The sequence below is a fragment of the Drosophila obscura genome, unplaced genomic scaffold, assembly GCF_018151105.1.
Source record: "Drosophila obscura isolate BZ-5 IFL unplaced genomic scaffold, ASM1815110v1 contig_36, whole genome shotgun sequence".
NCBI classification, from domain to species: Eukaryota; Metazoa; Arthropoda; class Insecta; order Diptera; family Drosophilidae; genus Drosophila; species Drosophila obscura.
This window is the reverse complement of record NW_024542824.1, coordinates 2,824,692-2,838,846: the sequence shown is the minus strand read 5'-3', so window position 1 is coordinate 2,838,846 and position 14,155 is coordinate 2,824,692. Positions and strand designations below refer to the sequence as shown.

The following is a 14,155-nucleotide window of genomic DNA, read 5'->3' as shown; positions in this document are numbered from 1 at the left end:
CCAAGAGTGGCAGCACTTTTGAGCATTTGTTGAGCGGCTTTCGCTGTTGAATGAGTTGTGTGTTGGACGCGTTTCGATCAGACCCACAGCCGCCCCAAAGCCAGAGACAGGGCCGCCGCCGTCGCCGGTCTTCGTCGATTGAGTCCGACGCGTATCTTCGAGTGCGTTCTGTTCCATCAGATACGAAAAATTGAAATTGCAGCTGCCGCTTGGTTGCGGATTGCGCGCGTGTCGTGTGTTGTGTGTTGTTCATAAAAAGATAGTTGATGAAAATTGTTTTTCCCCCCGTGTGGTGAGTGTGTGGAAGTGTGAAAGTGAAATAGCTGAAACTCCGGCAATTTAAATTCATATATTTAATGCATGGAGTGACCGCTTCAAACAGTAAACCAAGGGAAACCCAAACCAGAAATCAGTGAAATATTGGCAATCCACTCGAGTGGAAGTGGAAGCGAAGGCGCGGCTGCATTCAACAAGCAAAAACAACAGCAAAACAAGAACCAGGCGCAGGAATTCGTCCGTCCTTGAGCTCATAAATTAAACACCTGTTTAAAAGGATAGAAAACAGATACAGAGCGGGAGAGGGAGAGAGAGAATCAGAATTGAAATAGAGACAAAATACAGAGAATTTTACATTGGATCTGCATTGAGACTGCCAGTATCCTGTTCTGAATGCTGCGATAGAGAAAAACTCGTAGATCGAGAGAGAAATTTCGCGTATACAAACGCAAGCAGAGAGATAGAGAGAGAGAGAGAGAGGACCGGAGATAAATAGAGAGAAAAACCAACAAAAACAACTACGACGAGAGAGATGAATAATTTCACAACCACAACAGCCGCCGCACCGCCTCCTGCCACAAAGGAATCCCTGCCCCGATCGGGACATGTTAATGAGGGTAAGCATGGTCTAAAATTGCCTGAATGAGGGTAAGCAAAAGGGAGCAGCAGAACAGCACCGAAACCCAATACCAAATTGCTTGAACATGGACAATTTCCAGCCAAGGGATCTTAGATAATTGGGAATTGATTCGAGCTCGAGTTCGAAACAGATACGAAATTGATTCATTTCAGCTCTGCCAGAATTCCCCTTCAGCATAATGTTCTACCCCGCCTGCTTCATCGCTCCCTTGATATCAGCCAAAACAAACATAAAGAGTTCCCGGAACTATTTATTCCCCACAAGAGTCGTCGTCAGTCGACACTCGTCTTCAAGCTCAAATGAACCGCCACAATATTGAATGCTATTCGTGATGATTCAGATGTAAACAAAGTGTTCTGGAGCACGTTCTGCCAACACACATTAATGAATGAATATTCAAAGTTATGCATATGATATTTTGCCACAATGTTTCCCCTATATTTGATGTACGTTAATGAATGTTAATTCGAGGAAATGTAGTATAAATTATTATTATTATTATATTTAATGAAAGAACTATAACACGTTTATCCCGCGTTAACTATGACTGACAGAAGAGACGGAACTTATTCGTAGCATATTCCTCTTACATTCTACTATTCGAATGAGGGTTCAAATTCTCTTCCATTTATCGCAAATCCAGACTCAAAGCCTCAGCCTTTTCCCCAACTCTTTTCTGATGTAATCTCCCACACAATAAGAGTATTCCCCCATTTGCATATTTTCATGTGGTTACAGCATGAAAACCCCCCCCGCCTGCTCTTAGATTGAATAAGCCCTAATTTGATTGAAAATTTACGAAATGCCCCTGAAGGTTGTGTGCAAATCTCCAGCGACACAATTTTTAATGTTATGTTAATGAAAATGAAAAACACAAACACAAAAACACACAAAGCAGCGGCGAACCAGATGAAAAAACTTTCTCGAGAGTCATAAGAAAGGTTGCCCCGTGTGTTTGTGTGCGGCGGCTGCTGCTACCCTTTTTTGGGGGCTTCCGACTCGAATTTGGTTTTGAAAGTCTTCATGAGACGATAAACAGAAACAAAGACTGCCAGTCAGCGGCAGCAGCAGCAGCAACAGCAACATCTGAGGAAACCACAGACCAACGACCGAAGACCGAAGACCGACAGCGGACAGGGCTCTGAAGAAGAAATTTCAGTTGAAAAATAAACAAATGCCGAGCTGCTATATAGTTTACATTGAGTGAGCGATAGAGAGAGAGAGAGAGAGGAGAAAGACAGGGGGAAAGAGCAAGATCCCACAAACAGAAAGGGAAAATATACTGTAAGTTTTGTTTTGTATTTTGAGGTGCAAAAAAATGATTGCCGCCAGCACTTTCCATTTAATGACTAGACATGCAAAAGGCAGGCATGCCAGAAGGCAGAAGGCAAAGCGGATCGGAGCATGGCAAGGTATTTGTATCTTTAAGATACTTGCAGCACAGCGCGTGCAATAGGCAACAGCTGACGCTGACGCTGAGAAGAGGGGATTGCCGCCGCTTCATTTGCGCCCAAGCACGCATGACAAAAGACCCCCACAAAGGCGGCAGCGGCAGCCCTCGGTTTTGGAATAGCCATCAGGCAGGCCTCCCTCCCTCCCGATTCAAGCTGAAAACTTAACTGCTTGCTGGCCTCTTTTGATACCCCATTATCCGAGGGAATACGGGGTATATTGTGTGTTTGGTGCCAGTTGATATTCTGACTCTTTCGCGGGATCAACAGAAGTCAGCAAACTTTGATCTAAAAACGTTATTAGAAATTAAAGACAGATAAAGTTGGTTCTAGTCTGCCATAAATGATGGAATCTTCCTCTTCAGAGTTCCTATAACCCACACATATATCTTCTCTTGATTTAAGAGTGTTTCACAATCCTTCACCTGTTCCATAGTTCCGAAATTGCAGTACCCGGTATCCCTTAGTCCGTATACGCTGCTCTATGATTCCTTCTGGTTTTTTTTTTGCCTGCCCTGACTGACAAGTGGAGAGGGCTGCTAGTGGGGGCAGGAAGAGAGATCTTTTGCAACAGCCACAGCCACATCCACTGCCACAGCAGCAGTTGCATGACGAGCAGCCGGGCTCGATGCCTGAATGCAGTTTATTTCTTTCTTTCCTTCGTTTTTTTTTTTTTTATTTTTTTTTCTGCTGCCGCTGCATGCCAAGAATGATTCACTTGCCAGCAACGATGACAGGATGTGCAAGTGCCAGGAAAGAGGTCTCCTCCATTTGGATTTGGCTCTCAACATGTCTATGGTGGATAGCACTTAAAGGAAACCCGGTGCCCGTTGCCCGTTGCCCTTGCCCTGCCCGCCGTTGCCCGATGGCTCTCCACCTTTCTGAAACACTTTCTGTGGCTGCTTTGTCATGACTTGCTGTGGCCTATAAAACAGCTTTTAAAGATGCCAAAAATAATGTAGATTCTGGAGAGTGTTGCAGTTGCCATCTGTGGTACTCCTGTGGCACTTAATACTGGCTGGATTTCATGCAAAATATTTGCATAGACATTGGGGCAAAGTTTAGAGAGACTTTTAGGCAAATGAAAAAAAGACTTTTAGTCATCATCTGCTGGATTATTTAGTTAACATTCTTCATATGACTGCTTTAGACAGCTATCATATCAATAAAAATATAATAATGTAAATATAATTGGCTTAAATTGAATTATTCAATAATTAATTAGCTCACAAAGTGAACCCAAACCTTTTTAAACAAATATTAAATCAAAGTACACAACAAATATTCCCATATATATAGTACATATTCCATATTCCTTGTGCAAATAAAAAGGCACATACACATACTTATATTTGTGTATAATTACCGACTGAGATTATAGAGTAAATTCTACAAAAATAACATACAATTATCCGGCACCTTAATAGGCTGACTTCCTACCCATCAGCCAAGAGAAAGCTTGTCGTCGTCGTCGTCGTCGTCTAGCATAACTCATATTTGTATTTCTTGGTTTTGTTTTTGGAGTAAACGCTTGAGATACTCGTATTTGCCATGGCTCTGAAAAATTAAGCTAATTTTCTGGGATTCCGTCTGTTACAGCCACACTCAGGCAGACAATTATTGGCTATTCTCTTGTGGCCATAACGAATGTCTGTGGTATTCATAAGCTCTGTTTTTCTTTCCTGATCTGATGAGTGTTTGCTGTGAGTGGGCCAGTCCATTCAATCAATCAATGAAAACCGATACCCGAACCTGAACCTGAACTTTGGCTTTAGTTCATTTGAATGAAATTTATTTGCCCCATCATCATGTTGTGGCATGGCTAAGGTCAATGTAATATATATATATATATATATATATATATATGTACTCACACACTCGTGGTGCATGCACTCTTGTGTATCTGTATCTGTCAGATGCAACATTCAAATAGTCAACATTGTTGGCGTTGCAGGCCACATTTCTGGTCGCCATCATCCCGCCATGCCATCGTTTGCTGCTCTTTGCCAGTGGCATGTTCAACAACCTTGAGTCAGGTTTTTCCACTTTCGGCGCCGCGTCTTCATTGTTATGCTCTGGCAAAGGGTATTACCATTATGAGCAGATGTTGGCTGCACACATAAAAGCTAGCCTATTCGAAGATCTAAAGTAGTGGTGGATATTGTAGGGATCTGTTTGTTTGCTTTACTGATAGCTAGTCCCCTAAGTTGATATGAATAATTTAAGTCCAAGGCTGTAGCTAAGTTAAGAACGTTAAGATCGGATTACTAGTTCTGTAAGTAAGTAGCCTTGGAGATCGATAAAATATCATTACAAGTAGGGAAAATTATAGTTCTTTCTGTAGATAATCCAACAGAACTTCAGAGAGCACAATATGTGATCAATATCGTATCACCTATCGTATACCCAGCATTCAAAGGATGTACCCTTTAGTGTATCTGCAACTTCGACTCTTTGTGGCTCTCATTTCTCTCTGTTGTTTTTGTTGCAGTAGTCGCCTGCCTCGGTTGCACTCGTCGCTAATCAATGCAAGCGTCAACAACATTTTTCCCCTGCGCACACACACACACACACACACACACACACAAACGATACATATAATTTTTTTTCCTGGCTATCGTAAATTTTCCCGTCAAACTGCTTTCTAATTTTGGCTTTTCCACACTTGTTTATAGTTTTTTTTGTTTTCCTCCTTTTTGTTCAGATTTTATGCATATGCAATGCACATCTCCATATCCATATCCATTTCCATTTCCATTTTGGGGTTGTGTAACTCTTCACGCGATCAGAGAGCCATTCATGCATGGACAGCAATGTGAACTTGGTTGCTTGCGGGTGCTGCTGCTGCTGCTGCTCGGTCAGGGAAAGAGTGAGAATCAGAGAAATGCGAAAGAGAGAGGTGTGCAATATAGTATGGTCGTGAAGCCTGGCAAGTGCCAAAGGGCCAAGTCACTCGACTTGATGGCTGGCAGAACTCTTGGCGCTTGGCTCTTGGCTATTGGCTCTTGGCTCTTGTGCTCTCGGTGGGCTTTTGGGCTCTCTGAACTGTAATCGAATGCCCAGCAAGGTTAATTGAATGAATGGCATCGAATTTGTTGAGGTTGCACTGCATGAAAGTTTATCCCAATTGATGGGCAGCAGTTGCCAATCAATTGTTCAGGGCCATAAATTGATTTAAACTCAATTGAAGAATGGTCAAGGGTGGTTCTCCAAACGATTGCTGTTTATTTAAGAGCAGTGTGGTTATTGTTTCCAAAGGGAAAACTATAAAATTTACTTTTTATGGAACCAATAAAATCTTTAAAAAAATAATATTCAACCCATAAATGCAAGCAGAGAAGTTCCAATTAATAATGCTATGTTTCCATAAGTATTTCAATCGTACAGAAAATTCCTGATACATCCAATTACATTTTCCAGGAACCCATTGAAAAGGAATTCCTTGCGAAGTTTCTTTCCTAAGATGCCACTGCATATTTGGTTCATCTTTTGCTGGAAATTCTTCTAAGTTTTGTGTTACATATTCATGGAAGAAACCTAGCGAAAAAGAAACTCTTCCTGTGGCATACAAATAATATAATAAGTATCCATGATCACAAGATCTTATTGCATATTTTCAGCTAAATTTTATAAAGAATTCTGAGCTTATAATGGAAGAATCTTCCATTAAAAATACCCCTTTCTTTAGGCATTCTCTACTTAAACTGTCGATCAGCCTTCACACAGCTGACTTCTCTTTAATCGACCTCCCCCAAACCCCCTGCCACCTGATCGCAGCCCAAAACATTGACGAAATTCTCGGAAAGCCAAAGCCCAATGACGCATGCACTGGCTGACTGACGGCATTGCTGACTTACTAACCCGTTCCCAGATCGCTTTTTGTTTTGGTCAAGTCAATAAAATACTTTTTGGTGACCCACATTGCACCGCCACACACCGCCTCGCCCCACTCCATTGTGTAGTGTGAATTTTGTGGGTTGTGCAAAGGTTAACTGTTCTTTTTTTGGCGAAAACCCGTTCCAGGGGCAGGCATGCCCTCTACTTTATATATTATTTTCCCCCGCAAAACGAATAAATCAGCTGTCATGGCAAGTCTGGGCCAGAATGCTCAATGAGTGGGGTTCGAGGAAGCAGGAAATCGAAGGAATTCCGAATTTGTAGTGCGATTCGTATGACATAAAGAACCATAATTTTCCATCGACATATTTGCAACACAATTTGTTTTTACTGCTGCGACCCGACCATTTCCTCTACCCATTTCCACCTAAATACATAAAGCGCAAAGCGAAGCAATATTTAACGGGCAGCGTATGCAGTACAGTAAGTCAATTTCAACACAAATTTTCTTTGTTTTTTGTTCCCTCTTGTTGTTGTTGTTTGTTGTATAATTTTTTTTTTTTTTTGCCGGTTGCCCGTTGTGCATAATAAAAAGCTGCGCTTTGTCAGGGGGGGGGGCATTATAAGGCAAAAGCGCAGAGAGAGAGAGACGAAAGAACAACAAGAAACTTACACTCACACATGAGCTTATATATGTACAACTCGCAGTTCTCGTACAAGACGACTTTGTAAGCAATATGCTGAAAGCACAATTCTCGTATAACACAACAGGCGGGGACTGGGGAGGGGGGATAGTTTTTTGCCAGCCGAAGCAGTGGGCACCCTCGAAAGGCAAATATAAACATTAGTTCTATTGAACTACTGAGTTAGTTGAGAGAGAGAGAAACAAATGAAACGTAGAGAAAATAACAGCCTAGATCCTTGAAGATTTAAAACATCTAAGGGATTGCCATTTCCATCATTCCCATGTCTGTTCTATGTTATAGTCTTCCTAAAGCTGACACTTGACATTCTTGAAATTATTCAACTCAAAAAAAAATAAACCATAAAGTTATTTCGCTCAAAAACGAGATTTACGACCCTTTGTTCGTATGGCAGAACATACAGAAATAAATAGTAAACTTTGCCATAGTAATTTGCAGTAAAGTAATGCATATTATACGACTTTAATTGTGTGTGATTTACTGCCTTTATCCTGACAAACAAGACTTGATTTAAGAACCCTTTTTACTGCAAAAATGACAGCATGGATATATGCTATGTGATTATAATATTACAATTGTGAGAATATTCAAAGCCACTCAAAATGTTTATGCAAGAAGTTTGATTTTTTTTCAATTAAAAATAAAATATGATTTTCTTAGTATTTCTATGGACAAGAAGGGTTATATAGTGATGCAATTAAATTATATTTTCTTTGATTTTATGGGACATTTTTAGAGCTGGAATAGAAACAATTTGAATGTCACTATCTGAAACATATTTAAAGATCAATCAATCCTATGAAAACCTGATGAAATAGCGATACACTTCCAACAACTAAAATAACGATCTCTGGCACATATCAATTGAATATCAATGCATCAAAGAAGCCATAATCCAAGATACTAGACAGACAAGCCTTAGCCCATTGATTGATTTGTTGTCGTAAATGCCTGTCTGCATTACAGATTCAATGCAAACTACTGGCTAAAATTACCATACACTCGGTCTAGGGTATAGACCGTGTTAAGAGAAGGGAGTGCAGTGGAGGATAGGAGGCAGAGGTGGTGTAGGGTAAAGCAACCTGAGCTGAGCAATCAGGCCGAACCACTCAGCACCACGGCGAGCAGGCGGAGCAGCACAGAATGCAAAAAAAAAAAAAACAGATACTTTGTGTTTCAGTTTATGCACCGACACAAGATACAATTTTTGTTGCTGTTGCTGTTGTTGTGTTTGTGTTTTATTCTTGCATGCCCATGCATATAAAGAGAGAGATCCTCTTTGGGTACTCTTTAGGTATATGTTTATTTATGTGCCTGCCCACCCCGTATATCTGTGTTTATGTGCAGTCGGAAATCAAACAACTAAATTGATTATGTCTGCCAGTTTGACGCCACAGCATTATTCTGTATTTTCTGCTCTGCGGTGCTTCTGGTTTTTCAGTATTCCCTCTACTGCTGCAATTTCAGTTCAAATTGCAGTTAATTAAGTGAAATCGCCGCCACTAAATGCATTAGTCAGGAGGCAGGGCAGAGACCCCGACAGCCTGACCCATAATTCATCTAGAGTGGAAATGTTCTAATTGCCCCCCCTCGACAGAGAGAGCGCTGAAATCTACGGTCAGAGTTCAACTAATTGCCAGTTGACAGTTTTTGAGTCAAAGAACCTTTAAATTAAGGCAGAGATACCCCATGGGGGGATCTGAGTTTGTAGATAAGGAAATTATGCCCCATTCATAAGGAAGGAAATGCAGTCGACATGATTGTGGGAAGTTCAGAATAGTTTAAGGAGGGCACAAAATGCCCATAAAATTATAAATGAAGTTGAAAATCATAGATCAAAAATGGAGATAACAATTCAGACATATAATAAATTTTAAATTTACAAAATTTGTAAATATTATAGGAACCAAATAGTTGATAAAATATATTCTGTGTTTTGGTTTTAATTCATGAAAAAATCTCAAAAAGTGTAGCCGAGAAAATATTTAAATTCCCCTCATGGCTCATCGCTTTGCTTGAATTTTTCAAAAGAAGAAACCCTATTTAAATATTCTAAAACCCAAAGGCAGAGCCTCCTCTGGCACCTTAAACAACTTTAAGCCCAAAAGAACACCACCAAATTTCCTGTTGTCAATCAGAAAAAAAACTTTCATTGTACAAGTCGCTGCCCAGATACCAGGCAGGCCATTTCCCAATCAATCCGATAACAAGACACACTCAAAAATACCAACTACAAGCAATCAGCAGGGCAACCCACTTTGCCACACTTCCACTTTTCGAGTGACAGTAACAGAGACATAGAGAGAGAGAGACATAGAGAGAGATTCCCCGGCTAGGAAATGAAATGATAAATGAGAGACACCGAACCCGTCTACGCATCCAATTGCTGGGGTCTGTTCAGACTTAAAAACGAGGGCGAACCCCAAACAAAATTCTACACACACACACACACACACACGCACACATACATACACACACACACACACACACACACACACGCACACAATTAAGAGTAAATTTGTACCACGCTTTCGCTTATCAGCGAGCGGAGATCGCTCTACGGCTGGTTAAATCGATCAAAATGCAGTCCCATCTTCAATGGAATTTCTTTGTTTGGAGCGGAGGTCTGGTCTGTCCCGAATGCAACTCGGACGTGACTCATCGTGTCGTGCAGTGCCCCACAAGTGGAGCAACTCCAACTCCAGACTCTTACAGATGATTTTCTTTATGATCTTGCGGGGCTTCATTAGATTCGGTTGGTTATTTGATAGCCGCTGCGTATATCACTTGTCATTAGATACTGTAATTAAGCGCGCGCATCCATAAAGAAAGGTGATTCAACAGAGACGTTTTTTTTTCCTATCATTTCCGCAGTGTGCAAGGAGTGGCTCGTGCGTGAGGACGGCGCCCTGGCCTACAAGCTGCAGTCCCAAGAGAGTAAGAACAACCCATTACAGATCTAATCCAACTAAATGTATGGCTAACGTTGGTTATGATTTCCCCCAGTTAATGACTTCTACAAGGGAAATCGCTACAGGAATGGCATGGTGCGTGAGGATTTCCCCACAGCGCTGCACGAGCAGATCAAGGAGAAGGAGCAGGCACAGCGTCAGGTGGAGGCCTACCGGAGACGTCTGACAGAACAGTGAGTACACAGATGACACCCATCAACAGTTTCTTAGTTAACTATTAACTCTCTCCCAGAGAGGAGCATGACAAGCGTGTGGCCAAAGAAATTGCTGACAAGCTGGAGCATGATCTGCAGGAGCAGCAGCAAAAGGAGCTGCAACAAAGCGAAATAATTGCCCAGAAAATGCAGGTGAGAGCAGATTCCCTTAGGGTTTTTTTTTACTACCCTAAAAACTTTAATTGACTTGCAGGAAATCTATGTGAATCTGCCACCTGTGCCGCCGCCTGCCACACGCGACAAAAGCCGTCCACCGCCGCGTCCAGCCAAAGCAAGTATACACCTGCAACAGCATCAGACCAATGGCCATCATCCAGAGCCGTGCACATCACAGCAGGCTAGATATCAGAGTCAGCAACAGCAGCAGCAGCAGCTGCAGTCACAACCATTGAAGCTTCAACAGCAACATTTCTCACAGACCGACAACTATGTAGGATTATCGCTTATACCAAATATTGTAGATATGCCAGCAGCAGCGGCAGCAGCAGCAACACCACCCGTAATATGCACCACACCCAGTAGACATGCACAGGCACAACAGAATCATCAGCTGTTGGTGAGTGATGCCACCACATCATTGCCACAGCAGCAGCAGCAGCTACAGCAGCAACATCAGTCACGTTTTCAATATCCATCATCGGCGGCACGTCGTCATGTATATGAGCCATCATCATCAACAACAACATCCAACATGCCCAGCACCCCCACTTCCACTTCCACCTCATCCATAGCTCAGCACTCACCCACACACCACCCCACTGCACTGCTCCAGGCGGCTGACATCGATGAGCTGGTGGACTATGCCGATGTTGCCGACAGCATACGCAACTACAACATAATAGCACCCGAAGAGGAGGCAGCTGCAGCAGCCCCACTCAATGTTGTCGATGCAGCTGCAACACCTTTACAGAAACAGCGATCACCCTCACATGAGAATCTCCTAAGAACTGAACCAAAATTTCAGAAATTGTCACCAGAGAAATACGATCAGCTGGTGGGGAACTTTGGACTGGGCGCCAGTGCCAGTGGCAGTGGCAGTGCCGTTGCCGTTGACGTTGCTGGTGCCGCCAAGGCAGCCGAACGGCATATGCAACAGCATGCGGATGATATTGAGCTCTATGTGGATCCCTGTGATTATGCGAGTCTGCGCGAGATCGGACTGCCCATGGAGGAGATACAGGAGATGAGCAAGAAGCTCAAGCAGGAGCAGAAAGATGAGGTATACATATATTCGCTGGCTTTGTGCTGGTCTAAATGTTGCTCATATTGTTGCTTTACTTTTAGTTGCTGGCACGTCGCCTGCAGGCCATTGAATCCAAGGACTGTGTGCGTCAGGAGCAGCGGGATCGTATGCTGGCCATTGAGGCACAGGACAAAGAACTAGCCAAAATGCTGCAGGATAGGGTAGGCATACACAGCACACCTCCCATAGAGAATATAATATATATTGATCTGCTTCCAGGAGAAAGCCAAAGCCAAGCGGGCCAAGGAGAAGGCTCGTCTGCGCAAAAATCAACAAAAGGAAGCATGCGGCGGTGGCACCTCCACCAATGGCAGTCTCCTGTGCGGCACAAACTCCCACTGTGGGCCATTGCTGCCCCTACCCCAAGACTGCCTTTCCAGCACTGCCGACATCGATGTGGAGGCCTATTCCAATCCCATAGATGTCCTAAACAGCAGCCGCGAGCAGCGGCAGCCCAATGGCACCCTGACAAATGGCAGCCTCACCCGTGAGGGTGGCTCCTCCAATCACAGTTCCATGCAGCGACAGCAAAGGCACGCTCTGGCGGCCACTCGTGGCGAAGATGACATCTACACACTGCCTGTGGATAATTGTAGGCCTGGCCAGAGGCCCGTATCGCTGCACATGGCAGCGGAGACAGTGCAGCAGCTGCAGGCCAATAATTCCATGACGCGGTACGTTTGCTGAATGAATCTAATAGATGAGACCTGTAATTGATTTCCCTTTAGATCCGAACATTATGGTTCTGAGGCCGGATCCCATGACAGTTCCCTGCACAGCGGCCATCATGACATATCGCCACACATCAAATACTCCAAATCCGGCAATTTCGGTATATATGTATTTAAACGATCCCCGCGAACTCTTTATACTATTTATTCATATATTTATTTCATACGATTTGCAGATCAAAGTGCCAGTCCCACGCCGCCTTACATGCCAATTCAGGGTACGCGACGATCAAATTCAAGTGAAGATCGTAAAAAGAAATCCAAGGACAACAAGTGCACGCATCAGTGAACCCTAAGCTCCGCTCCAATCCAATCCAATCCAATACATCTATATCGTATATCGTATATCTTTATACATTTTGTACTCTCTCTTGACAATGAAATTGTTCAGATCAAAGTCGATTTTTTTCATGAATTTATTCACAACTTTCTCACATTGTATCTCTAGTACTTAGAATGTAGTTGATATCGTAGTTAAGCCAATTAAAAATAATATTTTGGTTTATTTTACATACATATGTGTGCGTGTGGTTTCAGAGAGAATATTAGCCCATCTTTGGGTATACAATAAATATTTTGTTATTAAGTATACGTTTTTGGAGCATCATTTAAATCAATTGGGTGGGAAAATACTATTAGAAAAGTATTTATTTAAACAAAATCGTATGCTTATACAGTTCGTTTTTGTTTTGATTTTATTTGCAACCATTGTACTCTCGACAGGTATCAAAATTATCATTTGGCGTAGAAAATCTATCAAATTTTTGTCTTAGTAGGAATATAACTATAATTGATCTAAAATGAACGCATTTGCTGTGCATCATTCACAATTTTCAATCCTCTTTGAAAATAAAACAAGACAGTGATCTTATAAATATATAAGATATGCATCCTATTAAATTTGAAGCCATACAAACAGATCTTCCTCTGTGTGTTGATTGGTGTGGAATGTCAATGGAACAGGTAGTAGCTATTTGTATCCACTATGGTTTATTATCCAGAAGTTATTCCAACTCTGCAGCGTGCTCTCCCAGCCAATACTTTAATTCTGCTAGCCATTGTCAGATCTTTCCATCCAGTTCCGTATTGCTCTTTCTGTGGATTAAACAAGTATTAATACAAAAACCACAAAGTTTAGAATAATTTACATAAATTTGTACCTTTATGGGAATGTATTTTCGAAATACTTACACAAAACCTTTCAGTTAACTGTATTCATATCCATCCATCAATCACTTTCAGCATCTTACTGTGGGCTGAACATTAAATTACAAGAAATTCCACCACATACGGAAAATCACATACTTGTGCATCAATTTCAATAAAAATGTACCTCCAATATGAATTTCTTATTACTTTTGCGCCCATACTCACATCCAGATTCTTCTGTAATCATTCAGTTTTTTTTTTTCATTTTTGCTTGTCTCTTATTTTTTTGTTTTTTTTTTTTTTGTATAACATCAGCAAGTTTGCGTCCAATACCGGAGATCAAAACTTGTGAAACTGGTATTAAAAGTCACAAGTTAGGGTCTCAGGGAATCAGCCATACAAACATTTGCACATGTCACTCATACCAATACTCGGGACTACTCGGATACTTGGATACTCGGACGTTTATGCAGATACAATAATCTCAGATATGCAGTTCGACATCCGCATCGATGCCAATTTCAAGAACAATTTCGCATTACTGCAGGCAGGCAGGCGGCACTTTTGTATGTACATATGTATGTATATTTTCATTTTGTATATTTTTATTCGACACTTTTTGTTTTGGTGCTGAGGGTTGCTGGGCTGTTGCTGGGGGGGGTGGGGGGCTGTTTAAATGAGGCTTATAGTCAAGCAAAGAAAGCTAGCACATTGTATAGTACGATCTGAAGTACTACTATACAACCTACTACCTCAATTTGCCAGAGAGAAAAAGGTCCTTGGTGCTGGTCCTTTTTGTTGGGTTTTGGTTTTGGTTTGTGGTTTGTGGTTTTAGGATTCTTTGGGTTTTATTTGGTTTGTGGTTAAACAAATTTTTTGGCAAAATATAAACGTAGAAAAATGGTGAGAAATTAAACGGAGTATGTAATGGGATACA

At 41.9% G+C, this 14,155-nt stretch overlaps 1 protein-coding gene across 3 annotated transcripts; it reads left to right on the top strand.

Moving 5' to 3' along the window:
* The first annotated feature begins 6 nt into the window (after nucleotides 1–6).
* On the top strand, nucleotides 7–12,660 carry LOC111080720. Of its 3 annotated transcripts, none has more exons than XM_041594740.1 (10): nucleotides 9–893; nucleotides 9,783–9,845; nucleotides 9,915–10,053; nucleotides 10,113–10,227; nucleotides 10,289–10,651; nucleotides 11,060–11,314; nucleotides 11,380–11,499; nucleotides 11,558–12,012; nucleotides 12,067–12,170; nucleotides 12,246–12,660. In XM_041594740.1, the coding sequence occupies exons 1-10, from the start codon at nucleotides 809–811 to the stop codon at nucleotides 12,356–12,358; spliced, it is 1,812 nt and encodes a 603-aa protein (XP_041450674.1). In that variant the 5' UTR covers nucleotides 9–808; the 3' UTR covers nucleotides 12,359–12,660. The 3 variants fall into 3 exon arrangements, with proteins under 3 accessions (XP_022232208.2, XP_041450674.1, XP_041450675.1); XM_041594741.1 differs by having other exon boundaries at nucleotides 10–893; nucleotides 10,289–10,525; XM_022376516.2 differs by having other exon boundaries at nucleotides 7–893; nucleotides 10,289–11,314.
* Nucleotides 12,661–14,155: the final 1,495 nt, after the last annotated feature.